Genomic DNA, 27,958 nt, shown 5'->3' on the forward strand with positions numbered 1-27,958 from the left:
ACAAAGTCCCTCCTCATTTGTCCCTCATTTTGATCTGTATTGATGTATATAAAATGCACTTTTTATCTATCAAAAAGTGTTTTCCAACACTAAACCTTTCATCTGATTTCTAAATTGCTGCATTTGTAAATTCCAAAAGCCAATATAAAGGAGTAGTAGTGTTAAAAAAAAAGCACTTGTGAGTTTAACCAATCTTGTTTTTTGTACAATTCTCTTTTAAAGGGGCGTTACAAGAGGTGTGTCCTATGTCTGCATACTTTTGCTGATAGGTGTCCCTCATTCCCATCTCAAAAAGTTGTGAGGTATGTGTAACCATTCAAAACAAACCATACCTTTAATTCACCCTAAATAGTGCATTTTATACAGGTCTATGCAGCCGACCAAAATGAAGGACAACCTAGGAGGAAGAAAGAGCAGTAAGATTTTGTTAAAAAAAACGTTTCTCAAACTACAGCTATGAAATATACGAACTAAAAGATCTTTAACACACTCTAAAACGCTGTTATTTGCATATCAAAGAGCAACAAGCTGAATAGACCAGCTAACCATACATAGGAGGACAGTGCCCGGAAGTAAGATGGCTGCTGCAGGCTGTGAATCTACTTCCGGACACTAGGGTGAGAAGGAGGCTTGGAGTGCGTATTCCCGCCTGTTCCGCTTCGTCTCTTCCGTGCAGGCTATGTGCTGGTAGATGGGGGACATGGAGACTCTGAGCGCCGGTAGCCGACAGTCTTTGGTGCAGGAACTGAAGGAATACACTGAGCGATGTCAGAGCCGGCTGTACGATCTGCTGCGGGAACTGGGTTGGGAGCAGAGCCACTCGGGAAAGGAGCAGGTGACAAAAAAGGGGGGGATACACCTAATACAGAGAGCACACATGCCTGTATAGTATTGTCTTCTCATGGACACTGCTGTGCACTGATGAGGATTGCACTTAGCACCAAAATTCAAATACACATTCCCAGTCTTCGTTTTTTTGCTATTCAGCACTGCGCTACTTTAACTGGTACTTGTGCGATCATGCAACACTGTACACAAATGACATTTTATGTGTGTGTGTGTGTGTGTGTGTGTGTGTGTGTGTGTGTGTGTGTGTGTATGTATGTATATATATATATATATATATATATATATATATATATATATGTGTGTGTGTGATCAAATAAAAAGCTTTATTCGTGTGAAAAATAAATATATATATATATATATATATATATATATTTGTTTTGCTCACCACTTTGTCACTTTTTTTAATTAAAAAAAAAAAAAATTTTGGGAAAAAATCTACCTTTTTGTTATAAAGCATATCCAATAAAATGTATTCTGCTGCATGTCTTTTGTTAAATAATAATCCCAATAGGTGTATATGAAGTGGTTTGTATGAAAGTTATAGCATCTACAAACTATGGTGTGTGTGTGTATACTGGGATTTAGGCAACTGTAGACGGTATTCTGTAATGGCAGTGATCAGCGACTTATTGTGGGACTGTAATCATCTCCATACACACAAGCTGAATGTCAGGGGCCTGGACCGGTTCCATAGAAACTGTTCAGTACATTCGGCCTGTGTGTACTGCAGCCAGTCCCACAAGTTGGCTGAGAGCGCTGACTGGAGTGTTCTGGTTGGGGCCCCCCTTTCCCCCAGTCAGAACACAATAGAACAGCAGGGAGATTGTTGTACTAACACGGGAGATCGCTGTACTAACATGTGATTGTTAGTACAGTGGCTCTGACCTGAGCTATCAGTTTCTCTTTTTTCGTTCAGCCCCCTGAGTTGAATGGGGGGGGGTGGGAACTAGCAGTGTGTACTAGGCTATAGGGTGGCGGGCAGTCTGGTGCTTATAGACACTATCTAGAAGGGTCACTAATTGACACTACGGTCGCTAGTGACACTACTGCAGTATTAATACTGTACACTGACAGTGTACTAATGACACTTGCTGGGAAGGGGTTAGCTGTGTGCCTAACAATGTGTAATGTGTGTTGCTTTTTTCTCTACTATCTGAATGATTGTTTTCTTTTTCTCCCTGCTTTTCAGGGAAAAGAATCGGCTAGATCGCTGTTCCTACGCACACAGTTCTGTGTGTCTATGCACACAGAACTCTGAACCCCCTCTTTATTGCACTTCTTTACCTTACCTGATCCGATTGTGTGGACTAAATACAAAATGAAATGCATCGCTCAGATAGTGGATCAGGGCTCATTGCGTCCTTTAACCCGTCTATGTGAAGACTTTAACCACTTGCTGACCAGCCTCTGTCATTAGGTTGGCACGGGTGCATAAATCGCCCTATTGGTGTACGTCGGCCGATTTAAGAGCAATAGCAGGCACGCGCCCGCGTCGCCAGCCACCCGCGATCGCTCCACAGAGAGCCAGAACGGGGATCTGTCAATGTAAACAAACAGATCCCCATTCTGACAGGTACAGAGAGATTGTCTGTACCTAGTGATCAGGAACAGCAATCTCACTGTACTTCCAGTCAGTCAGTCAGTTCCCCCCCCCCCCACAGTTAAAAACACCTCCCTAGGGAACACTTAACCCCTTGATCGCCCCCTAGTGTGAACCCCTTCCCTGCCAGTGGCTCTATTTGTGGGAAAAAAGTACATATACATTTTGTTTGTATACAACGTCACATGACTGCACAATTGTCAGTTAAAGGGGTTGTAAAGGTAAAAATTTTTTCACCTTAATGCATTCTATGCATTAAGGTGAAAAAACTTTTGACAATACCGCTGCCCCCAGCCCCCCCGTTTTACTTACCTGACGCCTCGAATCTTCGCTGCTCGTTCTCGTCATCTTCATTGCAGCTCAGCCTGGTCGCTGATTGGCTGCAGTGGATGGATTGAAAGCAGCGCAGCCATTGGCTCGCGCTGCTGTCAATCACATCCGATGACGCGGCGCGCCGGGGGGCGGGGCCGAGTGATACAGCGAGCGGCTATAGCCGCCGGCTGTATCACGGGAGCGCGCCCGCAAGCACTCACCACCATGCGAGGGAGCTCGCATTAAGGTGGTTAATGCTTGCGGGGAGGAGCTGAAACAGCCGCCGAGGGACCCCAGAAGACCAGGTTCGGGGCCACTCTGTGCAGAACGAGCTGCACAGTGAAGGTAAGTATAACATGTTTGTTATTTAAAAAAAAAAAAAATCTTACCTTTACAACCCCTTTAAAGCGACGCAGTGCCGTATCGAAAAAAATGGCCTGGTCAGGAAGGGGGCAAATCCTTCCAGGGCTGAAGTGGTTAATATCACACACACACTTTTAGCTATAGGCAGCTCTCCCACTCCTTCCATACCCAATTTCCACTGACTTCTTTGAGGATAGTGGAATCGGAAGTTGAACAGATACTCAGAACTGAATGCTCTGAAAAACCCGCGTTTATGCCTACCTGGTGTCAGTTGCCCTGCCTCCATTAAACAAACTGAGAGACAAATGGCTGAGAGATGCACCACGCTTAGATAATGACGACTGGGATGACATTTGGAACCTACCGATTTTAAAGGGGTTTTAAACCCTCGAGATTTTTCACCTTAATGCATTCTATGCATTAAAGAGGGAGTCCACCTAAAAAAAAAAAAAAAAAAAAAAAAAAAAAAAAATTAAAAGCTAGCAGCTACAAACACTGCAGCTGCTGACTTTTAATAAATGGACACTTACCTGTCCCAGGGTCCAGCGTTGTCGGCAGCCAACGCCGATCACTCGCTCGATTCTCGGCAGCTGCCGCCGCCATCCTAGGTGAGGGAATCAGGAAGTGAAGCGTTGCGGCTTCACTTCCCGGTTCCCTACTGCATATGTGCGAGTCGTGCTGCGCATCGTAACTGGTCCTCGCTATCTCCTGGGACCTGTGTGTTTCCCAGGAGACATCGCGGGGGGACGGGAAGTGGCGTAGACTCCTGTGGGAGTCTATGCCAGGAATTGGGTGCAAATACCTGTCTTAGACAGGTATCTGCACCCCCCCTCCCCCCTGAAAGTTGCCAGATGTGACACCGGAGGGGGGGAGGGTTCCAAAAAGTTCATTTTTTGTGTGGAACTCCACTTTAAGGTGAAAAACCTTCTGTAGTGCAGCAGCCCCCCTTTAACTTACCTAAACCCGATCGTTCCAGCGATGGGGACCAACACAGCAGCTCCAGCTGCTGTCTTGGGTCCTCATTGGATAGATTGATAGCTGCGCAATCATTTTCTCCTGCTGCTGTCAATCAAATCCAGTGACACGGGGGGCGGGGCCAAGTCCTGCTGTCTGTGTTAAGATGCAGCAGCAGGACTTGGGAGCGTGCCCGCATGGGTGTCCCCTTGAAATGCAGGTCTCCGAGGGGGCACTCGATGCCGGGAGTAGCCAGGAGTGCCGCTGGGGGACCCCAGAAGAGGAGGATCAGGGCCACTCTGTGCAAAACCTTTGCAAAGAGGAGGTAAGTAGAACATGTTTGTTATTTAAAGAAAAAAGGAACCTTTACAACTCCTTTAAAGGACTAGTTCCTTTACGTAATAGATTAATCCAGTACAATTTAATCCAGCTTATTTCACCCCTTCTAGGCTCCATATAATGCATATGTAAATAGAAGGTGCAATCAGCGCAAAAAATACTAACCCCCCCCAAATGCAAGCTGGACACTAAAAGATTTTCACAAATATCAATAACAAATGATAAAAATATAAGAAGTGCAGCGCAATCAAGCAATAAAACACAGTCCAAAATGCTGGTGAACAACAAGTCCCAGAAAGACGAAAAGATGACTCCACCTGTGAAGTGCTCACTGCAAACATTTAAATGTTTGCACAGTGAGCACTTCGATCTCCCATTTCTTTATATACATACGGTTTGATGCCCCCACTCAGAGTATCGATCTGGAGGAGAAATTCTACCTGATCTGTTTTGCTACCTACCTTTTGTGTGGGACCTGCTAGAATGACTACCTGTTAGCTCAGGAGTCCATGCTTTGAGGTGAGCGTAGAACTTATATCGAAGGTGGAAGGTCTGTCACTATTGTTGAAATTGCTGATCTTCACCGGTGGAGTCCTCTTTCTGGGACTTGTTGTTCACCAGTATTTTGGACTGTGTTTTATTGCTTGCTTGCACTGCACTCCATATAATGAATCCCTCCCATTCCTCGGAATGTTGGAGATGTGGCTATTCCCAAGGGGAATATTCCGATATCTTTTGGTCATGCTCTGTAATTGCAAGATTTTGATCGGAGGTGCTATCCGGCATCAACACTTGCACATCAGTACCAGTCCCTCAAGCCATTGAAATCTGTCTTAGGCCTTGCTGAAAATCTTCTTTCTACTAGGGTGGAAAAAAAACCCTTGTCAGCCTTCTTTTTTTTTTTTTTTTTTTTTTTTTTTTTATGCAAGAAAGGCAATTGCCTTGCATTGGAAGAAGCAAGTTCCCCCCTTTTCTTCTGGAAAAAATTGATTACCAATAATATTTCACTATATAAAGATACTTATGCGAACAGGAGATGCCCTACTAAATATGATAAAGTATGGGCCAAATGGTCAGCAGACCCTGCCGCGGCTTCCTATATACGAAACAACAAAAGGCCTGGAGACGTCTAGCTACTTTTTTGATAGCTTTGTGTTGAGTGCGAATAATTGGGTCAAATTATCTCCATGTATTTGATATTGTCACCAGATGGCAAAGGTTACACATTCACACCATTGCCATCCTGGTGTTGTTCTCACGCTGACATTTGTACCATGTATTCTGACCCCTGCATGGGCAACACTGCTTTATTTGTTGTATTGTTTTTAGGGTTGTTCTGGTCGTACTTGTTTTGTACATTGAAACTCTAATAAAGGTTTAAGAAAAAGAAAAAAAAAAAAACCACAGAACTCTGTGTGTGATTGGACACAGCTGATTTCAGCCAAAATCATTGGCTGAAATCTGCTGCCAAACTTGTGCTGTGTCCCATCAGAGCATGGGTTGACAGGGGGCGCATGCATGTGTGCCCCAAACCCAGAAGAAAAGCCCGACGTACAGGTACATGATTGTGCCTACACCAGCCACCTGCTTGTAGTATGTTTTACAGTCGGCAGGTGGTTTTAATTGATGGTCAGGGGATCAACAAAATAAAAAAGGACCTGTGGGGAAAGCGCTATTTGTTTGCTAAAATAACACTCTGTAGCAGAGGACCCAGCACCGATCTGATTTGTATCAGCTGATCAAGTACCGGGTTCCCCCACTGGATGCTGTGTTTCTTTGTGCTGACACCTAGTCACTACTAGATGTAGCTGTGATGTAGAGGTTTCTGGGAGGAACCACTGTGGGCAGCGGGGGACATGTTTTTCTAGATTCCTGAAGTGTGGAATATGACTGGGAGCTCTGTGACTAAGTGAAGATTTGGTATGTATCTTATGACTTCCTAAACCTGCCTGTCTGTTTTGTTGACCTTTGTGGGGGGTAACTTTAAACTCAATTGAATTTACAGTACCTGTTAAATTCATTTCAAGTGCAGAGACTAAGGCTAGCCATACATTATTCAATTTTCTTTCCTTCAATTACAGTTTGAAGGAAAGAAAATTGCTTGATTTCCCTACCAACACAGTCTGTGTTGACGAAAGGAATCCCTCCTGCGGAGCTATTGTATTCTGAAAGCGGGAGGTTTCCCCGCCATCAGAGTACAATGATCACTGCTGAATGGTATAGCTGCCAGCAGTGATCGAAAGTAGAAAACCCAACAGGCTGGTTGTACTGAAGTTGATTGATCAACTTCAGTACAACCAGCCTGCCCATAGATGGATCAAAATTCGGTCTGTCAATGGCCGGCTTTAGGCTACATTCACATAGTCGCCACTGAGAATCAACAGATTCTCACCAGTGGTTCTAAATGCTGAATGTGCATACTTTGTAAACAGCAGTCTTTAGCACTGGCTGTCAGATTTGTACTCTACAGAATAGAGCTACACAATTAATTGTTAAAGAATCAAAATCGCGATTCTACCCCCCCTCCCGATCTTAAAACAGCATTTCCCCGATTCTATGTATTAAGTGCAGAGAGTTCTCTGCTCACTTCTGACAGCTGACAAAAAATAAAATAAAAATCCAGGCAGCCTGCTAAGTTTATCTCAACATCGGGAGAGAACTATAAACAAAGTAACATTTTGTTCTTAGATCAAAGGGGTGAACTTTGGTCTGCAAATGAGGTCAGTTCAACCACTTAAAGCGGAGTTCCACCCAAAAGTGGAACTTCCGCTTTAAGCACTCCTCGCCCCCTTACATGTAATTTGGCATGTCATTTTTTCGGGGGGGATAGGGTCCCTGGTTTTGACAGGTACTTCCTGTCCCATTTCCTCCTTCCGTTGCTTGGCCACCTAGGCCACCCCTCCCTCTCTGCAATCTTCTGGGACACCTCACAGGTCCCAGAAGATTTCCTGGCCACTAGGAAAGCGCGTCTCGCGAATGCGTAGTGCGTGCCTGGCTGTGAAGCTGCAATCTGTCACAACCGGGCACCCACAGTGGTAATGACGTCGGAGAGGAGTGAGGCTTTTCAGAGACCCCTAGAGAATAAAATGGTGGTTGTTACAATATTTTATGTCGCACTGTATTTGTGCAGCGGTCTTTCAAATGCATTTTTTTAAAAATACGCTTTAATGAATATAAAAAAAACTAAACAGTGAAGTTAGCGCAATTTTTTGGGATAATGTTAAACATGTTACGCCGCGAGAATCGTGATCTTTATTCTAAGCAAAAAAAATCATGATTCTCATTTTGGCCAGAATCGTGCAGCTATAGAACATTGGCGCCACCGCTCTTTGCATGTAACTGCTCATCTAATCTGTTACATGTGAATAAGGCCTCCCAACCAGCCCAGCTTGTATGCAACCATAGCACAGAGGGTTACTTCTTCCAGAGGTTCATTTAGCCACTTCTGAACTCCGCAATCTGTATGCCCCTGGATGCCTGTGTGACTGTAGCTGCAGGCACTTGCACACAAATATTTTATAAAGAATCCACAGCCATAGTAGAAAAGCCTGGACCCTGCCAGTATGCTGTAGAGGAAAGACCCTTGTTCTGTGCCTGGAGGCAGTGGTCTCTCTGCAGACTTTTTATAAAGCTCATGCTCTCTGCTGCACAAAGAGAGTAAGGTTCCTTCTCTACAGCATGCTGACAGGGGACAGGATTTTCAGCTTTTTAAAGAAAAACTGTAAACTTTGCACATCATGGTTTTGATGTACCTGGAATGTATTTTGCTGATTCAAACTGATCCTTCCTTCAATTTGGCTTTAAAATTCTTCTTTCCTTCTTTCCTTCTTTCTTCTTTCCTTCTTCCTTCTTTCCTTCTTTCCTTCTTTCCTTCTTTCCTTCTTTCCTTCTTTCCTTCTTTCCTTCTTTCCTTTTCTTTCCTTCTTTCCTTCTTTCCTTCTTTCCTTCTTTCCTTCTTTCCTTCTTTCCTTCTTTCCTATTTCCTTTTCTTCTTTCTTCTTTCTTCTTTCTTCTTTCTTCTTTCTTCTTTCTTCTTTCTTCTTTCTTCTTTCTTCTTTCTTCTTCTTCTTTCTTCTTTCTTTTTCCTTTCTTCTTCTTTCTTCTTTCTTCTTTCTTCTTTCTTCTTCTTTTTTTTTTTTTTTCCTTTCTTCTTTTTTTTGTTCTTTTTTTCTTCTTCTTTTCTTCTTCTTTTCTTCCTTTTTCTTCCTTTTTCTTCTTTTTTCTTCTTTTTTTCTTCTTTTTTTTTTCTTTTTTTCTTTTTTCTTCTTTTTTTCTTTTTTCTTTTTTCTTCTTCTTTTTTTTGTCCTTTTTTTTTTTTTTTTGTCCTTTTTTTTTTTTTAATATAGATTTGGATACAGTTGAAACCCTGGCAGATGTTTATTGATGTGTTCCCTCTCTTTATTTGTCCTGCTGATCACTGTCCCCAGGACAGAAAGTGATGGGAAATACACAATTTTACAATCCTCCCTGAAAGATTAGGGGAATCCTCCAATAAGCCATTTTCTATCATGGCACTGCCGTAGGCCATGAACCACTTGTTTGCATGCGCTGGATGTAGATATGCCTTACATTGGGGATATCTCTTCTGATGGTGGATTTCCTTTGACTTCTTACTGTCTGCTTCTATTGAACCTTATTTGAATGACCTGCTTAGCATACAAATAGATTTGACAGGTGCTGAAATCAACACCTGTGTTGGACAAAGGATTTATTTAAATTTCAACCAGCTTTGTTTCAGAATTGGTGTGACCAAATATTTTTACAATTTTGATGTCTTGAGCTATTCAGTCATTTTGTGTGATTAGGTCAGTAGTAGGACATCTCTATTTTTTGAGTTTAGGCTCTGTGTAGGATTTTTGCATGTGCTGTCAGTTGTTACATATAGGCTTTATGAGCCTACCTTCGCACCCCTACTGCTGAATATAGTCGGGTGCAGGGGTATCTCAGTCCCAGGAAAATCATCTCTGTGACTTGAACTAATAAAAACTAGTAACCAGTCTTCATCATTGAAATCCAGACATATATGTAACATCTACAGGTACAGAAAAATGGCATGTCAGGACTTAAGTAAAAGTTGTATTTTACTGACTTTGAGCAGCTTTTCAATAGTGTTTTTTTTTCTATTCACACTTTTGCTAACCTTGCACTCCATTCTCTTTCTGTTAGGAGACGGCGATCTGTCCCTATGACTCTAATCACAGGATGCCTATATCTTCTCTGGAAAAGCATGTGGGTATGTGCAGACTACGAAAGCTGGGCTACACTAAAGAAGAGGTAACTCTTAAGAAACGTACATTATACATTCACCTATAATCAGTATGCAGCAGGATAAGTACAGCTTGTGACAACCCCCAAACATTATATATTTTTTTAGCAGAGACCCTAGAGAATAAAATACAGATTGTTGCAATATTTTATGTCACACTGTATTTGCGCAGCGGTCTTTCAAAAGCAATTTTTTTTTAGGAAAAGGTACACTTCAGTGAATTAAAAAAAACTAAACAAAGTTAGCCAAATTTTGTTTTGTTTAATGTGAAAGATGATGTTCTACTGAGAATCATTAGAGAATCGTGATCTTTATTCTAAGCAAATGAAGCTTGAGAGGTCCTGCAAAGAATAACGGGAGAAACTGCCCAAAAATAGGTGTGCCAAGCTTGTAGCATCATACTCAAAAATACTTGAGGCTGTAATTGGTGCCAAAGGTGCTTCAACAAAGTATTGAGCAAGAGCTGTAAATACTTATGTACATGGGATTTTTTTTTTTTTTTTTAATACATTTGCAAAGATTTCAAACAAACTTTTTTCACGTCCATTTTGGAATAAGGCTTTAACATAACAAAATGTGGAAAAAATGAAGCGCTGTGAATACTTTCCGGATGCACTGTAGGACCTAAAACGCAAGTACCACTAGGAACAGCTTTCGACCGCAGCCTGCTATAGACTTTGAAAGGCTCTAGGCGGTGGGGTTGGATGTGGTACCTGTGCCGCCCAGGTGCACAGCAGATGGATGCTCCGTGTGCAAGGGTTCTGTATGCTTTTGATTATTCTTGCTTACCATGTTGCACAAAGTAACTTCTTTTTATTTATTTTTTTATAAATGCAGACAGAGGCATATGACCCAAAGTTTTTCTATGAAGAAGAAAACAAACCTTGCATTGTTCTAGGTACGTGTAATGTAATTCTCAGTTTGTATGTTTATACAATTTTTTTGTGTGGCAAGAGGAGACAGCAGGGTGAATGAATAAATGACCTAAGTTTGCTGCTGCTGTGTTGTCCACTTAGTGTTACTAACCCCACAACAGTAAAATCATTCTGTATATGCAGTAAAGCATGCTTGTTATACTCACTGTGGAACCTAAGGGGTTAATCCTCTGCATTGTGTAAAAAGGCTGTTTGATCCTGTATGTACAGATCCTCCCCTTCTTCCACAGACTCCAAAACATGTCCGGATAAGATAGAGCCTTTGGAGTCAGGCTGCACATGCTCAGTTTGGTGTGTATTGCTAGAGAGTGGGTTTATTTTTATTTTTTTGGGAGAGTGCATGTGATCCGCACAGGGCCTATCGGCACCCTCTAGACAGAGGGTCAGGGGTCCTGCATTCTGATAGTACAGCCAGTGTAGTTTGAAAACTCCTCCTACAAGCTTTAACCAGACACTGATGGAAGTGACAAGACTGTTATATACTGCTGATGAGAGAAAGTATTTTGGCCATTTTATTTACTTAAAATAATTGCATTTCCATGTACTGTGGGAGACCAGATATAGTGAATGCAGGGTCCTGGATTTAGTAACACTTTAACATTCTGGGGGGGGGGGGGGGTTGTTTGACCAGTGTTCCTGACTACGCTCTGCTTCTGCAGTGGTGGTCATTTGATTTGGATACTATGCAGTGGTGTATCATTCATGGGTGTTCGCTGCGCACGGGCCCACTGTGCTCTGACCCACCCTACATCTATGGATAAGCTGTCCCTGGCTGACAGTCAGGACAATCGGTGCGGGCAGTTACAGGCACCGATCTTCCTGTATACCTTTCCGTTAAGCAGCTGACAGCCACGGGAGGGAGATGAGGAGAAGCTCCTCCGCTCAACTTCCCATCCTCTCATTCCTGCGGTTGTCAGCTGCTTAATAGAAAGGAAGGTATACAGGAAGAACGGTGCCTGTAACTGCCCCCCCCCCCTTACCCCGAAGCAAACTGTCAGGATGGAGAGTGAACTGTGTTTACGATGCTTCAGTTTATGAATAAACAGGAGCCTCTGTCTCCTGATCATTGAAAGGGAAGATGTCAGGGGGCAATAAATAATAATAAAAAACCCATGTGAAAAAATAAAAAAAACTACTGACACCGTCCAATGCCCCAACCCCTCTCCTCCCAAAAAAAATTAAAAAAATGAAATAATGTTAAAAAAATAAAATAAAAAGTTACATTGTAAAATAAATGAATAAATAATGAACAAAAAAACTACTGAAACCATCCACTGCCCTACTGACGCGCGTCCATGATACGCCCCTGATATGTCTGTCAGGTGGGCTTAAATTACAATGGTTTAGCACTGAGTTTTCAGAATTTCAAATACTATTGCAGGTTTACCAACAGCTTGTACTGTAGATGCCTCCCTAAACTATTTGTATTCATTATTGTAGGCCCTCGTACAATGCAGCTGCTGTATTATTTTTCCCCTTTTTATGGTACTCCCAGCAAAATGACCACATACACTTTTAAATGCTTACTGAACTTTTTATCTTGTGAAAAAGTGTAATTCTGGCCAGTCATTGTGATTTGTGATTGTCAAACCTCAGCCACACTGCATAGATGGGGTGATAAAATTTGCTGTAGCAGCTCTGCAGTTTTCTGTACTACCTGTTGGAGCATTGCACTATGGTTGGGCATCATTACACTTTTGAATTTCACATTTTTTAAGTCCACTTGTTTTTGTGTATGCAAGTTCCATAGCTGTCATTTTAACCTTTGCTTCACTAATAAGGTAATTTCTTTGTCAGTGCCCACCTTGCTTTAACTCCCACCTATGCTATAGTCAAAAGATGGCTACAGCGCAGCTCTCCGGGTCTGGGAGGGTTTCCATGGATGTCCTCCTACGTGCACGCCGCTCTGACCGATGTGTCCTTTGGACATAGCTGATCACACATGACGGTAAAGGGCTAATCACAGCAGCCCTTTACCATGTGATCAGCTGTGTCCAATCATAGCTGGCCACGTGTAAACAAACGTGCCGTTATCTGCATTCCTTTCCTCGCTCTGCCTCTGTGTGAGGGAAGGAGAGCCGGTAACTGGGAAGTCTGACGGGGCACAGTGAGTACATTGTTTATACTAATAATCAGGGCACTGATCATCAGTGCCCATCAGGGTATATTAGTGAAGAAGAAAAATTACTTATTTGCAAGATTTTATAACAGAAGCTAAGAGAACTTTTTTTTTTTTTTTTTTTTTAATTTATTTAATTTTTCACAATTTTTTTTCACAAACTTTTTTTTTTTTTTTGTTTTCTGTTTTTTTTTTTTTGTTGTTTTTTGGGTGTTTTTTTTGTTTTTTAGTTTTTTTTGGCAAAACCACGATGATTAAATGCCACCAAAATAAAGCTCTATCTCCAAAAAAATTATAAATATTTAATTTTGGGTGCAGTGTTGCATGACCGCGCAATTGTCATTCAAAGTGTGACAGTGCTGAAATCTGATAATTGGCCTGTGCAGGAAGGGGGTGAAAATGCCTGCTATTGAAGTGGGTAAAGAATAAGTGTGCATATTTTTTTTACCTCTTTATCCTGACATAAACAATCCCATCTGCCAGCCTCCGCAGATGCATATTTACCAATATCCGATGGCTGCAGATTTTTTTTTCTTTACATCCAGTGGTGAAAGGCTCTCTCCTGGTCGCACCTGCACATTACAGCTCCATAGGCTTCTAGCCAGGTGACGGAATCAGATGACCCCCATAGACAGTTGTGAGACTTTACTGCACAGGAGCAGCTAGGAGAGAGAGGACTTGTGGGACTGGATGTCAACAAACCCAGGAGGCTGTGGACATTGGATGCTTGTAAGTATGCAGCTGTGGAGGGGGAGGGTGGGATCTGTTAAATTTATATTAAATTTAAATCCAGAGCAAAGCAACTGGTTTGCTTTGCTGCCCCCCTTTTTGGGAGTGCACCCCATATAGGTGCTGCTTATGGTTATTGGTATTATGTGCTATAAAAAAAAATTGTGCTGCTGACCAAGAAATTTGTTGTGTATTGACTTCATAATGTGTGCTTCACTTCAACAGATAAAGCTAGACAGTTTGAGATAATCACACAAGCTAAAGCTGCAGCACCTAATACGAGTGAAGATGGCTTATGGGAGAAAAGTAAGTGAAACCGTAACATGATACGTTCAATTAGAACTTCAGAAGTAATCTCCAGTAAACTGGAAATGTAAATGTTTTAACACAGCTGCCTAACAGTTGGCATTTTCAGAATTTATTATTGATTATACATTGAAAAGCACTATAATAAAATAAGACTCCGCAGTGAAAACAACAAAAGTATTTGCTATCCTAAGCAGCTCAACACACACAAACGTTCAATAATAATCCAGTTACAGAAAACACAATAAATAATGTGCAGCGCTAAGAGTGAGACTACCTATCTCAGTATTACAACCTATAAGCCCCTAAGTCCTAAAAGTGAAAATACTTACTAACCTTCCCAAGGTGCGTGAAAACACATATATACGATGCCTTGAAAAAGTATTCATAACCCTTGACATTTCCCACATTTTGTCATTACAACCAAAAACGTAAATGTATTTTATTTGGATTTTATGTGAAAAGTGTGGTGTGCATTTGTATTCAGCCCCCCCGAGTCAATACTTTGTAGAACCGCCTTTCACTGCAATTACAGCTGCAAGTCTTTTTGGGAATGTCTCTACCAGCTTTGCACATCTAGAGTGTGAAATTTTTGCCCATTCTTCTTTGCAGAATAGCTCAAGTTTTGTCAGATTGGAAGGAAAAAATAAAGGTACCCCAAAGGAAATGAAACTTTAACGGCAACACCAATATATTAAAAAAAACAATATATTGATACAAACTAACATATACAAACACAGCAAATCATATGATTTGCTGTGTTTGTATATGTTAGTTTGTATCAATGAATTGTTTTTGTCCCCACTGAAGAAAAGCATCTCCACAACATGATGCTGCCACCACCATGTTTCCCGGTAGGGATGGTGTGTTCAGGGTAATGTGCATTGTTAGTTTTTTGCCACACATAGTGTTTTGCTTTTAGACCAAAAAGTTACATTTTGGTCTCATCTGACCAGAACACCTTCTTCCACATGTTTGCTGTGTCCCTGACGTGACTTCTTGCAAACTGCAAACAGGACTGCTGATGGCTTTCTTTCAACAATGGCTTTCTTCTTGCCATCCTTCCATAAAGGCCAGATTTGTGGAGTGCACGACTAATAGTTGTCCTGTGGACAGATTCTCCCACTTGATCTGTGGATCTCTGCAGCTCCTCCAGAGTTACCACGGGCCTCTTGGCTACTTCTCTGAATAATGCTCTCCTTGCTTGGCCTGTCAGTAGGTGGACGGACATGTCTTGATAGGTTTGTAGCTGTACAATACTCTATTTCCATTTTCCAATGATGGATTGAAGAGTGCTTCGTGAGATGTTTAAAGAGTGGGATTTTTTTTTTTATAACCTAACCTTGCTTTACATAGTTACATAGTAGGTGAGGTTAAGTCCAACCTATGTGTGTGATTATATGTCAGTATTACATTGTATATCCCTGTATGTTGCGGTCTTTCAGATGCATATCTAATAGTTTTTTGAAACTATTGATGCTCCCCACTGAGACCACACTGCCTGTGGAAGGGATTTCCACATCCATGCCGCTCTTACAGTAAAGAACCCTCGACGTAGTTTAAGGTTAAGCCTCTTTCTAATTTTAATGAGTGGCCATGTGTCTTTTTAAACTCCCTTCTGCAAAAAAGTTTTATCCCCATTGTGGGGGTCACCAGTACGGTATTTATAAATTGAAATCATGTCCCCTCTCAAGCGTGTCTTCTCCAGGGAGAATAAGTTCAGTGCTCACAACCTTTCCTCATAACTAATATCCTCCAGACCCTTTATTAGCTTAGTTGCCCTTCTTTGTACTCGCTCCATTTCCAGTACATATATATCTATAGATAGAGATATATATAGAGATAGAGATACAGTATATATAGATAGAGAGATATATGATTTTATCTTGAAAACAACAACTGTCAGAAAAAAGGTTTAAGTGGTTAAACACTCCTACTTTACATACAGAAGTCTATTCCTTTGATGTAAAAGTCAAATTGATACAATGTTTAGACTTAACATTCCACTGATAGAATGTTTTAAAACTTGACAGACTGCCCAGACTTTGACTTTTGAGAGTAGAGAGAAAATTCTCTGCATACCGAAGATCGGGAAACCCTTTGTCAAGATCGAAACGGGCATAACGATTCTTGACGATTAATTGTGCCGCTCTAGTAGACTGTCAGTAAAAATTAGAAACAATGGTCTGGCAATTACTTGATTGAGTTCCCTAAATACCCTTGGATGCAAGCCACCTGGTCCTGGTGATTTATTAATGCTAAGTTTCCCAAGTCTATTTCTAATTCTGTTCTCTGTTAGCCATGAGGGTGCTTCCTGTGATGTGTCATGAGGATAAACGCTGCAGTTTTGGTTACTGAAGCCCCCCCCCCAATTCCCTTGTGAAGATTGAGAAGAATAAATTCAATACTTTTGCCCATCTCCCCATCCTTTCTAACCAGATGTCCTTCCTCATTCTTTATGGGGCCAATATGGTCTGTCCTCCCTTTTTTACTGTTTACAAGCTTAAAGAACTTCTTGAATTATTTTGTTCTCCTCCGCTATGTGTCTTTCGTGTTCTAACTTAGCTGCCCTAATTGCACCCTTACATTTCTTGTTGCATTCATTATAAAGTCTGAATGCTGATGATGATCCCTCAACCTTGTATTTTTTTTTATTTAATATGCTCTTAAAACAAACCCATCTCTCTTCCGTGTTCTTTGTTCCTAAGATTTTATCCCAATTCATGCCTTCTAACAAGGTTCGTAGTTCAGGGAAGTTGGCTCTTTTGAAATTCAGTGTCTTTGTATTCCCTTTGTTTCTTATTTGTGTGATTTATACTGAAGCCAATTGACCTGTGATCGCTGTTTCCTAAATTGCCCCGTATTTCCACATCTGTGATCAGGTCTGTGTTGTTGGTAATCAGTAGATCCAGTTGGTGCGTCTGCCATCTGAACCATGAAATTGTCCTGCAAGACATTTAGGAACTGGCGAGCCTTAGACGAATCCGTGGTTCCCTCTGCCCAGTCTGTGTCTGGATAATTAAATTCCCCCATTATGACAACACTTCCCATCCTTGCTGCTAATCCAACTTGTGATAGTAGGTCGTCTCCCCCCTCCTCCCTCAGGTTAGGGGCCTATAGCATACTCCCAGTAATATTTTCCCCTTAGCTTCATCCCTTTGGAGCTCTACCCATAAGGATTCCACCTCCTCCCTAGCTCCCTTAGTGTTATCCACAACTTTATCCCTGACCTGTCTGGTGTGTTCCTTGTTCTTCATGATGGTGTTTGTTCACTAAGGTTCTCTAACAAACCTCTGAGGGCTTCACAGAACAGTTATATTTATACTGAGATAAATTTACACACAGGTGGACTACTAATTGGGTAACTTCTGAAAGCAATATCAGTGTGGCATGCATTTGTATTCAGTAAAAGGGGCTGAATACAAATGCACGCCACACTTTGTAGACATTTATTTATAAAAAATCTTGAAAACCATGTATCATTTTCCTTCCACTTCCCAATAAAATACATTTACATTTTCGGTTGTAATATGACAAAATGTGGAAAAAAATTTCAAGGGGATATGAATACTTTTTCAAGGCACTGAAATCTTAAGAAAAAATGAAATTAAAAAAAAAAAAAAAAGACACAAATGAAGTGCAAAAGTCAGAAAAAACAGTTCTCTTCATGGTGCTGATGAACAAAGTAAGAGTAATGAATGGTGGTGCTTGTGAGCCTAAAAAAATAATCCTTTTTGCCCCATGGGTTCATGTGCCTTTGGGATTATTACGTTTTTGTTTTTTTTCTCACTTTACGTTTAGGATTTAGGGGCTTGTAGTTGTACTATTGAGATAGTCTCACTCATAGCACTGCATAATATTTAGACCCCTTTCACACTGGGGCCGCCCATGTGTTCGCAGTAAAGTGCCGCTTGTTTAAAAAGAGGTTAAAAACTCCCTTGTTACAGCGCTTTCGAAGCGATTATTCTTACCATCCTTTGAAAAGAAGGCCATTTCTGCTTGGTCTTCAGTTGGATACAATACACAGTCCGACCACTAGAGGGAACTGGTGTTTCTTTTACATATTTAGAGCTAGTATAAACCCTGCTTGGATTTTAATATTGTGAGACTTGACAGTACAACCATAGCCGACTACTAATGCTTAATTTTCTATTGAGAGATCTTACAGAAAGGTGCTTACTTAGAGTAAGGGGAAGTTGTATGCTTCTTCTGCCATTCAAAGACTAAATGATAGGTCACTTTAATGAATCTGGGACATACAAAAATATCTATAAGTGAATGAGTTGTAAAGAATAGGGTTATTTAAATGTTCTATGGGTTATTTAATGGGTGGGGGAAGTTGTGTGCAGTGAACGTGTTTAGTTAATCCTTTTTATTTTTATTTAAACAATATCTCTGATTCTCTTTCCCTTTTCACAGCAGTGGTGAGTATAGGTCGGGATAAATCTTGATATTACACAGAACCACTGTGCTTATGTGCAGTATCCTTTTTCCAAGTGATATCCTTTTAAAATTACCTGCCTTTTTTATAATCTAGTTTAAAAAAAAAAAAAAAAAAGGTGACCATGGCTGGATTTGTGTTTTCGTGAGATGAACTAAGATCAACATTTCAGTATTTGACTAATTCTAAGGGGTTAATATGTCAATTGGCTGTTTGTCTAAAACAGACACCCAGTGTTTTTGTTGTACCTTCTCTTGGGGCATGGTGTATGATTGGGAGGTATGCTGTGTATGTTCCTTATACAGTGCTTCATCATGACTGACTTATGCAAAGCAAGTCTCCTATTGGATGAGGTGGAGATTGTGTTCTTGCCCCACCTCTACATCTCATCCAGTCAGAGAACGCCTTCCATTTTTGAGAAGAATGCAAGGCTTTCTGTGAATGATGCTGAGCAAGTGACCTTCTGTGGTCCCTATGCAGCAGGGCAGCCAATCAAATTAGGAACTGGGAAAACCGTGATCTCTGTACTAGCAGCAACTACTAGTGATTACCCACTGCCACAGTGGTCCCATGAGTATGACATATGCATACTCAAATTGGTCCAAGCTGCACCAATATAACTATACAATAAATTCCATACCAAGAGTTCAGCTTTAACCACTTCCTTACCAGGCCAATTCTGACATTTCTCTCCTACATGTAAAAATCATCATTTTTTTGCTAGAAAATTACATAGAACCCCCAAACATTATATATGTTTTTTTAGCAAAGACCCTAGAGAATACAATGGCGGTTGTTACAACTTTTTATCTCACACGGTATTTGCGCAGAAATTTTTCGAACGCGTTTTTTTTTTTTGGGAAAAAAACAGTTTTGTGTTTAAAAAAAAAAAAACAAAACAGTAAAGTTAGCCCAATGTTTTTACATATTGTGAAAGATGAAGTTACACAGAGTAAATAGATACCTAACATGTCACGCTTCAAAATTGCACACGCTCGTAGAATGGCTCCAATGTTCGGTACTTAAAAATCCCCATAGGCGACGCTTGAATTTTTTTTTACTGGTTACATGTTTTGAGTTACAGAGGAGGTCTAGTGACAAAATGATTGCTCTTGCGGCGATACCTCACATGTATGGTTTGAACTCCGTTTTCATATGTGGGCGGGACTTCTGCGTAATAGGAATATAACATGACAGGTCCTCTTAATAGTGAGATATGGGGTCAATAAGACCCCATATCTCACCACTAGGCTGGGAAGCCTGAAATAAAAAAAAAAAAAAAAAAAAAAAAAAGATCATCGCTTCCCAGCCGAAGCGGCGCCGTTTTTTTTAATGGAGAGGCCGGGCGTGACGTCATAACATCGCGCCCGGCCTCCGATGATCATAGAGACTCCGGCGACCATCTGGTCCGCCGGAAATCTCTATGATCTACATCCGGCGCCGGCGGATCCGCTCTCCGCCTCACCGATCGTAACGGTGAGTCGGAGCAAGCACCAGAGGGCGGCGGGAGGGGGGGGCGTCCCCTCTCGCCTCCCATTGGAACGATCAAGCGGTGGAACGGCCGCTATGATCATTCCTATGGTGTAGAGATTCGCCGGCTGAAACCGGCAATATCTGAATGATGTCTGTAACTACAGGCATCATTCAGATATACCCGCCCAAAGCCCAGGACGTCATATGACGTGTGCGGGCGGGAAGTGGTTAAGCACCTTGTTGAACTGGAAAGGAGAGAGAAGACTAGGAAAATGAAGGTTGTTGGTACAATGTCCAACTGACTATTTCTATGGCAGAAATTTTATTTGGGTAATAAGTAGGGTTGCACCGATATCGGTGCCGATACTAGGCATTTTTGTGATTATCGGTGGACATGGATTACTGGAACCATGTCCTGTGGTCTAATGAGACCAAGATAAACTTATTTGGTACAGATGGTGTCAAGTGTGTGTGGTGGCAACCAGGTGAGGAGTACAAAGACAAGTGTGTCTTGCCTACAGTCAAGCATGGTGGTGGGAGTGTCATGGTCTGGGACTGCATGAGTGCTGCCGGAACTGGGGAGCTACAGTTCATTGAGGGAACCATGAATGCCAACATCTACTGTGACATACTGAAGCCGAGAAGGATCCCCTCCCTTCGGTGACTGGGCTGCAGGGCAGTATTCCAACATAACAACCCCAACACACCTCCAAGATGACCACTGCCTTGCTAAAGAAGCTGTGGGTAAAGGTGATGGACTGTCCAAGCATGTCTCCAGACCTAAACCCTATTGAGCATCTGTGGGACATCCTCAAACGGAATATGGAGGAGTGCAATGTCTCTAACGCCCACCAGCTCCGTGATGTCATCATGGAGGAGTGGAAGAGGACTCCAGTGGCAACCTGTGACGCTCTGGTGAACTCCATGCTCAAAAGGGTTAAGGCAATGCTGGAAAATAATGGTGGCCACACAAAATATTGACACTGGGCCCAATTTGGACGTTTTCACTTAGGGGTGTACACACTTTTGTTGCCAGTGGTTTAGACATTAATGGTTGTGTGTTGAGTTATTTTGAGGGACAGCAAATTTACACTGTTATACAAGCTGTACACTCACTACTTTACATTGTAAGAAAGTGTCACTTTTTCAGTGTTGTCACATGAAAAGATATAATAAAAAAAATTTACAAAAATATGAGGGGTGTGCCCACTTTTGTGAGATACTGTACGTACATACATATGCAAATTTTTCCTAGTGTGTGTGTGATACAACTTAGTTGGTTTTGATTTTACAGGCCTTTAATTTAATTTATTCATATAAACCATACAATATACTTGAGTATGTAAATAAATGGATGTTTTATACTTTAGGTGTGTATTCGTCTTCCCCTGTTGAAGTTCCTCAGAATCACAAGCATGCAATTTGTGATTTAACGTCTGCCGATCGCCTTGCAATCTATGACTATGTTACACAAAAGACAAAAGCGGATAGATCTGGTTCTGAGATGAATGAAGCAGATCTGTTTGAGGATTTAACTGCCAAGATCAAACAAGGTACATGTTTCTCTTCCTTGCTTCTTGGTTGCTTTATTTATGCCACTCTGAATTCATTTTGTCTGAAATGTGTGTTTTTAGTAAAAAAAACATTGATTCATTTCTGTTAAGAGTAACTGATATCCATGTCTGTATTTTCTGCAAAGATGATGACCAGAAGTGTCCAAAGTCCCATCTTGAAATCATGGCAGAAATGAGGGACTACAAAAGGAGACGACAATCTTACAGAGCAAAGAATGTTCACATAACAAAGAAATCCTACACTGAGGTAATACTTTGTCAGTTTACTGAAAATCATGATGATTTTGGGGCAAATGTTTTACAAAAAAACACGTAATGCATATTAAGGGATTCCCAGAGCGCTCTGGTTTATCTGACTTAGAGGAACTGCCGTCTGCTTACATAATTTGTAATAAAAACATCTTTGTCATTCTGAAGCTTCCCTCCAACCACTTTGCATATTATTTTATATATACTGTGATTCTGTACTTGCCATTTTTGCTGCAGAAATCTCCCTCCACTGAGTCTGGCTGCAACCATTTTAACTGTGGGCAGCTGAAGCTGCTGCCTGTTCACTTCCTGGATTTACACACACTCCCCTGCAGCTCTCATTGGCCCTCTTATGACTCCCCCCCCCCCTTTCCTGGCAAACGCTCACGAGAGTTAGATAGAGCGCTGTGCATGATGTCATAAGCCTAGGCTTTTTACAGACAACAAACAGAAAGTGAGCTGTAGAAGGTATTTACTTGCAGAAAAAACAGGAGCAGTGCGAGAAACCGCATGTGATTCGGACAGGAACGCCTGTTCAAATCACATGCGATTGTTTGCAGTGCGATTTGAACCCATTTATTTTGTATGGGCTCTAATCGCACCCGCAAAGGTATCAGTAATTGGTATCTCCTTCCTTCCTTCCTTCCTTCCTTCCTTCCTTCCTTCCTTCCTTCCTTCCTTCCTTCCTTCCTTCCTTCCTTCCTTCCTTCCTTCCTTCCTTCCTTCCTTCCTTCCTTCCTTCCTTCCTTCCTTCCTTCCTTCCTTCCCTGTGCCTTTCATTTTATGCTCAGCTACTTTTTTTTATTTATTTATTTTTTTCCTTCAGATAATACGAGATGTCATCAATGTTCATATGGAAGAGCTGACCAGCAGTTGGCGTGATGACATGCATGATGATGCTAGCTCCTCTATTTCTTCTTCCTCAATTAATAGGTAAGCCTGAAGGCTATTTGCCCATATAACAAAATCACCCTAATTATAAATCGTTAAAATTACATTAAACCCACATCATTAAAAACTATCAAATGCTGGATTACATACTGCTCATACTCACTCAGTCACTATGGGATTCGTTTTCTGTATTTTGCAGAAGACCTGCTTTTCTCTTTCCCCCTCCTGTCCATGTCTCCACTGCAGTTGGGGATTTTAAAGAGTAGTGTTGGCAGCTAGTGCACATGCCCAGTTTTCAGTGTGTTTTCTACCCTAAACATTTACTCCCTATTACATCTGAGCAGCCCTTGTGATTATAGATTCACACATATGGGTGTATACACAGTGGTAAAAGACAGCCCACTCCCTCCCTCCTTGCTCACTAACTGGCTAAGCACAATATCAATTATTCATTTTTACTCTGTATCCCAAATCCTTTGGGGTGGTTTTTTGTTTTTACTGAAGTGTCCATCAGCTGAGCACTAGAGGCTCCTCCTGCCACTTTTTCTGTGCAGACAGGCTGGGAAAGATCTGGTGGGTCATGTGACAGCTGTGTATCAATTATGAAAAAATGATTCTTGGATGTCGTGTGTGGTGGGTTTTTGTTTTTTTATATAATTAGTGCCATCATCCACATACAGAAAGGGGAGAGACAATGTAAATTTAACCGTGTGTGTAGTAGTATCACTTTAATGATTTCCTTTATATAAAATTTCCTGTTGTAATGCTCTTATAATCCAATGAAATAACCTGATAATCCTTTTAACATTTTATACACAGAAAGGAGCAGCAAAGATCTCCATCTGTTGAGTCCAGACAGTCTTTAGGAAGTCAAAGAGACAGGTATCGATCTGGTCGTAGGAAAGAGCGCAGCAGAAGTCCACGCATACGCCGAAGCAGAGAAAGAGACAGGGGATTTAGACCTAAAAAAGACAGGCAAGTGTTTGTTTTTTTTTTGGGGGGGGGGGGGGGTTGTACTTTTTACTGTATTTATTTTATTTTTATTCACTAATATACAGCACCACTGCCAAGTGTGCCATACTAGCCAAGATCTGCATTAGGTCCAAAACAATACAACTCTTTCAGGCTTAATGCATGAGTGTTTTAGCAGTAATACCTTCTAATTGATTTGCATGTTTGATTGTATTCCTGCTTTTAACTTTAACTTGGGGTGCAACAGACAAAACTGCAAAATTAAGTCCAATTATTAGCCTCAATGATTTAAATGACATGCAAAATCACATGTCATGGACTTCTGCAACAGTGCTCATAATTTCAAATACTTTAATATACATGTACTCATGCTTTGTGAACATTGAAGCATTGAAGTGCACTATATACTTGCTGTTACTTAACAGTCTGGGCCATAAAAGATGGTGATGGGAGCTGAGCAGATTTCCAGCTAGTGATTGCTGTCATTTTTGATAAAACAGTAAAGAGTAAACACTAGACACGTAACCTGTTTGAACGCACTCCTTTTTATAAAGGCACTAAATATCCCTGATAACCCATACTTTACATAGATTAACAAAGCTAGCTGCTCATGTATTTTTAGAGAAGAATGGAGTTTGTTGTTTTTGAAACCCTAACACTTCAACCGATTTCAACACGCACTATAGCTGAAAGACGGCTACAGCACGGACTCACATTGCCGGGAGGGCGTCTATGGACAACCTCCATGTGCCCCCTGTGGCAAGCACTGGCACAGATCTGCGATCGCCGTGTCCTTTGGACACAGCTGATCACAGATCTGGTTAAGGAGCCAATCGCAGAGCTCTTTACCATGTGACCAGCTGTGTCTAATCACAGCTGATCAGTGTAAAAAGGCTTTGCTGGTTATCGGCAGTCCGATAACCGGCAAATCCACATCTACACTGATAATCGTGGCACTGATCATCTGTGTCCTAATTATCGGTACAGCCCCAACAGTGCCCACAAGTGCTGCCTGTCAGTGCCACCCATGTAGACCACATGTCAGTGCAGCCTTGTCAGCACACATCAGTGAGGGAGAAAATTAACTTTTAGAATATTTTATAACAAACAAAACCCTTTTTTTTTTTCTTTTTTTTTTTTTTTTTTTTTTTTTTTTTTCTTCAACATTTTCGGTTTTGTTTAGCATGAAATAAAAACACAGTGGTGATTTAAATACCACCAAAAGAAAGTTCTATCTGTCTCAAAGAATGAAAAAAATTTCATATGGGTACAATGTTGCATGACCACGCAATTGCCATTCAAAGTGTGACAGCGCTGAAATCTAAAAATTAGGTCTGGGCAGGAAGGGGGTGAAAGTGCCCAGTAGGCAAGTGGTTAAGCAGTTATAGCAAACTTTTTTTTTTTTTTTTTTTTTCTGCTTTTGGATAAAGGCGCTTTTTTAAAAGGGGGGCTGACCATTGTAAGGCCCCTTGTCAGTGATTTGTCTCAATCCATGTTGTTCAATGCCACTTTTGCTGGAAAACTTGGTTTGTTAAAAGAAGTTGAAAGACAGACTCACTGGCAAGATCACCCATGTGACCAGAGAACAACTAAATAGGAAACTATCACAATCCTAACAGAAGAAATCAGCCGCTCGGCTCATGTGTAGCCATATTTTAATAAATATCCTGTGGATCTCCTCCTCATTACCTAATTTGCAGCAATGTATGGGTATGTACTCTGTGGGACCTGGTTAGTTTTCTTCTTTCTTTTTCTTTAAAAAATAACAAACGTTACATTGTCTATTCACACACGCACACAGCGTGGATCAGCCTCTCTCATTGGCTTACTGGCTTTGACAGCAGCAAGAGCCAATGGCTTCCTTTGCTGTGTGAGCTAATTAAGGAAGAGAGACCCAGGAGAGCCGCTGCTTTCATGCACATTGCTGGATCGAGATGGGGATCGGGTAAGTATAAGGAGGGGTCTGAGGGGGAGGTGCTGCACCCAAAAGGTTATTTTACCTTATTACATGGAATGCATTAAGGTAAAAAAATCTTCTGCCAAGAAATAACTAGGTTGGTAACCAAATTGCACAATATTGGTTAGGATGTTCATAGTTTTATGATAGGTTGTTAGGTCACACTTTAACAATATTTGTGTGTTGTGTATTTGGTATTTTATTTGTATTCAATTTTTACCTTGTGAGCACTCTTGGTATTACTTTTTATATATATTTGTGTTAAATTTATACTGTAGAACCCAGGTTCTTCCTAGATAGGTGTCCTTGCAGAGTATCTTGTAATTTTTACAAGTGCAATTTAAGCCGTTTATGCGCTGGTTGGTATATACACCAACTTCAGCTGGTCTTTACATTTTAGAGGGCAAGTTACAAGCACAATTAATTGTTGGGCGTTAGAGTGGAGTGCTATGTTTTCTTATATTGCTGTGTTTGATAAATATGCTTTATAATATGCAGCTGAATTCTGTGAAGGATTGTGGTGGTTTTAGAGTTGAACAACGCAATCCTTTTTTTTTTTTTTTTTTTCTGTCTTATGTATTAAACAAAAAGGCCAAGATGTTGAAACTAAAGCTGTCTTTTTAATTTTAGGAATGAAGACAGATACCACAGCCATAAGAGAAGAAAGGATAGTGACTAGACTCCATTTCTTGCACTTTTTCTGTGCTTTTTTTTTTTTTTGGGATCTCCCCTCTGGTTTCAAATTGAACCTGCACATGTTGTATCTTTTTATTTTACATTAAAAAGTTCAAATTTTGTGTTTCTGTGGTATTGCTTATGTTTCCTACCAATACTTACTTCAGAATGCAATTACTCACACGGTTAACTTCCTAAATTTAGCCACTAAATGTAAGAAAGCACTTGATTTTCTTCAAGCTCACATTCAAATATATACTTAAAGCATTTGTTACCCAAAAAAGAAAAAAAGGATCCTGTTCTTTTAAAGCATGAATAACATCACAGTGCTTGTACTGTGTAATTTGGCCCCCTGTATCGCCTAAAATACCTGGCTGATCCTGCCTGGCTCTGTCCTCCCCCTGTAAACTGACCACTGTTAATCATGGCTGCTAAGCCCTGACACCGTGGTCAGTTTACATGACTCAGTCATCCGCAGCTCTCCTCTCTGCTCTCCTGTGTACTGCTCTCCCCTCCCTGCCTGTCAGCTCTATGTGTGCGCTACCAGTCCCCTCCCATTCTAGCACCATTCCAAGCAGTGCAAACATTACTGCACACAAGCACTGCCAGCCCCTCTGCTAGGATTACATTTAGTATATACTGTATACAGTTTTGTAAAATTCATCTTCTAACTACCTTGTTTCTTCTCCCCGATCAGCGGTCTCACGTGACCGCCCGTCGCTGTCTCCTTTCAATGTATGCACTACAGAGGGAGATCACATGATCGCCCGGCAGACGTCAGAGGGAGATCTTGGCCCCTCCCTCCGTAGTACATACATCAGAGGAAGAGAGCAACGGGCAGTCATGTGACCGCTGATCGGGAGAAGAAATAAGATATTTAGAAGAAGAATTTTACAAAATAGAATACAGTATATACTACAGGTTATCCTAGCAGAGGGGCTGGAAGTGCTTGTGTGCACTGCCATAACAACCCCTTTAACTGCCATTAAAGGGGTTACGTCTTGCTTGGCATTTTTGTAAAATTATATATTTTAAAGGCTAGGCCAACCTTTAAGACCATGTTACGTCTTGCTTGGCACCATGTTACTATGTAGTGACGTCATCCTGTGCTGGCCAATGAAGACTGCCAAAGACCGACACCGACAGGGGACCATTGAAGGAAAGGTAAGTTTAGGTTCACTTTCATCTACGATTTTATATACATGCATTTTCATGTGTCGGCACAGAATAATGTACTGAATCTTGCATCTCCATCTGCAGTGTAATCCCATTCGTGGACTTGTACTGTGTAAAAAAATGTAATGCATTTGTAGAGTTGAGATGAGTTAAGGATACCAATTGTACTGCTGAAAATATATAAAATAAATACTATGCTAATAGATTTTTTCTTTCAGTGAAAGATCCATATCCTCTGTAATTTGACTCTTCTCACCTATGTGGCACTTTTAGCAAAGCATGACATTTCACAAGGCTGAGCCATCTCATAAGTCTTGCTTTTATGTGGATATGGGTAAAGGGCTGACCAGGGACGTTTAGTATATGTGAAATATATTTGCATTTCCAGGGTCAGGCATTTCTCACTTGCTTGGGTGCTCCTTGAAGCCCCCAGCTCACAGACACACTGACTGATATGCAGAAGGCCATCGACATGCTGCAGTAAAGACCTGTCTCTCCACACTCAAGAAAACCGTATAGCCTTTTCTATAGCTGTAGATGATCTTAGGATATCTTTAGTATGAATGTAATAAATATATGCTAGAAAGGACGTGATTTTTTTTTTTTTCAAACTTAGAGGGCAATCATTTCATGAAAATCATGGTTTCAGACAAGGTAAGTCCTGCTTAAATTCTTTAGTTACCATGATTTCTAAATTTTGTTCTTTCCTTTCCTTTCAACGCATTGACATGCCTGCTATATATTTCAAAAGTGTATGGTAAATCTGAGGACTGTATGG

At 41.1% G+C, this 27,958-nt stretch overlaps 1 protein-coding gene across 1 annotated transcript; it reads left to right on the forward strand.

Annotated features, from left to right (window-relative positions):
- Positions 1 to 650: 650 nt before the first annotated feature.
- Positions 651 to 26,053, forward strand: SNRNP48 (small nuclear ribonucleoprotein U11/U12 subunit 48). The gene is made up of 9 exons (XM_073631019.1): positions 651 to 835; positions 9,584 to 9,691; positions 10,521 to 10,581; positions 13,692 to 13,772; positions 21,057 to 21,239; positions 21,386 to 21,507; positions 22,336 to 22,442; positions 23,220 to 23,375; positions 25,960 to 26,053. Exons 1-9 carry the CDS (start codon positions 692 to 694, stop codon positions 26,006 to 26,008), a joined length of 1,011 nt encoding a protein of 336 aa, XP_073487120.1. The 5' UTR covers positions 651 to 691; the 3' UTR covers positions 26,009 to 26,053.
- Positions 26,054 to 27,958: the final 1,905 nt, after the last annotated feature.

This window comes from Aquarana catesbeiana, linkage group LG05 (assembly GCF_042186555.1).
Source record: "Aquarana catesbeiana isolate 2022-GZ linkage group LG05, ASM4218655v1, whole genome shotgun sequence".
NCBI lineage: Eukaryota > Metazoa > Chordata > Amphibia > Anura > Ranidae > Aquarana > Aquarana catesbeiana.